At 44.9% G+C, this 2,120-nt stretch overlaps 1 protein-coding gene across 1 annotated transcript; it reads left to right on the top strand.

Annotated features, from left to right (window-relative positions):
* Positions 1–116: 116 nt before the first annotated feature.
* LOC120716424 (urotensin-2 receptor) lies at positions 117–2,076 on the top strand. The gene has a single exon (XM_040003969.1). It carries the CDS (start codon positions 1,003–1,005, stop codon positions 2,074–2,076), a length of 1,074 nt encoding a protein of 357 aa, XP_039859903.1. The 5' UTR covers positions 117–1,002.
* Positions 2,077–2,120: the final 44 nt, after the last annotated feature.

The raw sequence follows: 2,120 nt of genomic DNA, 5'->3' as shown, positions 1-2,120 counted from the left end.
TCAAATGATCTCCGCATAGATTTGTGTGTCTTTATTTAAGCATTAAACTGTTTTAATTATGTCTGAAGTGACGTGTTAGAGCTTAACACCATCACTTTCTTCAAATATTTCACTAAGGATGAGGTACTTATGTGTAAAAGTAAAATAAGTGTAAAAATAATGTGATGCAAGTTTTGAAAAAATAGATGTCTTTTACATTTAAGCATTAGGCTAAACATTGATGAGGTTTGGTTACTGTGTAACTACACCCTCACTACACAGGCTGCAGGTTGAGGCCCACGACGAATACCACATGAATCTATAGGTCCCTGCTATTTTTTCACCGTGGTGAGAAGGAGGGAGCACTGAGGAGAGACGGGAGGAGAGAAGTGCAACCCTGCAAACTTCAAAGACACAGCACAGCAGTATCAAAACTTGGAGATAAGGGTGGGCTCAATTTTCAGGGAGAAACTGAACCTTCATCTGTCACCAAGTGGATCCGCAGAGGTCTGGAAGAGCTATGCAGAAAAAATATGGATGACTTGGATAAAACAAAGGATATCTTAATGCTCTGTATGTCAATCCACATTAGGACAGAAACATAGAAGACCAAAAACACGGAGAATGTGAATGGATATACTAAAGCTGCTGAGTGAATCTTTCTTTGCACAAGCAAAGCAACTTTTATTTTTAAGAGCCACACAGCACTCTATGCTAATATAGGAGAAAGGATTATTTTTTTTTGCCCTGTTGTGGAGACTGCTCTGGAGGTGTCAGCCAGTTAAGCCTTCTCAAGCACATCTTAGCACAGGAGGGACTTTCTATCAGGGACTTTGAGCACAGTTTGTCCAGCTAAAAGGCAGTACTGCTCCCTTTCTGCACTTCACCTCACACTGAAATGTTTCCACAGAGATGAAACCTTTCCTGTGAGGTAAGAGTCAATAATCCTGTGTAAACTGGTTCCTCAGTTTTGTAGCCTGACCTCTGACCTCTCTGAACTGCACTGAACTGCATGAACTCAAAATGAACTGCACTTTTAATGCCACCTTAACTCCCCAGCTGGGTCTTGGATTGAGCCCAGGGACAGGAGCTGACGAGTCCCAAGGGAGTGGTACTGGTGCTGGAGGTAGTGGTGGCTTGTGGGTGACATTCCTGCTTGGTACTACACTGATTATCATGTGTGTCGTGGGCATGTCCGGCAACACATACACACTTATTGTTACACGCTCAGCTGCTTTGCGACGCACAGGTTCTATGTACGTTTACATCATTAATTTAGCTCTGGCTGACCTGCTGTACCTCTGCACCATCCCTTTTGTAGTCTGCACCTACTTTGCCCACGACTGGCTGTTTGGTGAGGCCGGATGTCGCATCCTGCTGAGTCTCGACCTCCTCACCATGCATGCCAGTGTCTTCATTTTGGGTGTTATGAGCTTGGAACGGTATCGTGCTGTGGCTAAACCCTTCAGTGCACACAAGACCTCGTCCCGCAACCGACGGCTAGTGTCAGGAATTATTTGGGGGTTATCTTTTCTGCTAACGCTTCCCATGATGGTGATGATCCGACTCAGGGAGGGCAAACCCACTGTGGCTGGTTCAGTCAAGAGAATCTGCTATCCAACCTGGACCCCTGAGGCCTTCAAGGCTTATATCATTGCCCTGTTTTTCACCAGTGTTTTAGTCCCTGGATTGTTAATTGTTGGACTGTATGCAGGGCTAGCTAGGCACTACTGGGTAGCGCAGGCTAACTTAGGGGGTAGCAGCCACTCTGCCAGAAGGACACGACTCAAACAAAAAGTCGTATCAATGATCTTTAGCATTGTGGTAGCTTACTGGGCTTGCTTCTTGCCTTTTTGGGGATGGCAGTTAGCCAAACTGTTCTCTCCAGAGTCCCTCAAAGCTTTGTCTCCAGCTGCTCATAATTATGTAAATTTCTTTGTCACATGTCTCACGTATGGAAACAGCTGTATAAATCCATTTCTCTACACTCTTCTGACTCGGAACTACAAAGATTATTTAGCACAGAAAGGACAGTCATCAGGATCCAGCAGGGCTGATCCCGGGTCAGCTGTGACAACCCCACTGCAGGACTTTTAGTGAATTAGCATTAACTGTCCAGTCATAATATGTTTTGATTCAGA

Source organism: Simochromis diagramma, unplaced genomic scaffold (genome assembly GCF_900408965.1).
Source record: "Simochromis diagramma unplaced genomic scaffold, fSimDia1.1 OVJJ01000325.1, whole genome shotgun sequence".
Classification (NCBI taxonomy): Eukaryota; Metazoa; Chordata; class Actinopteri; order Cichliformes; family Cichlidae; genus Simochromis; species Simochromis diagramma.
This window is presented reverse-complemented; position numbering and strand designations above follow the sequence as displayed.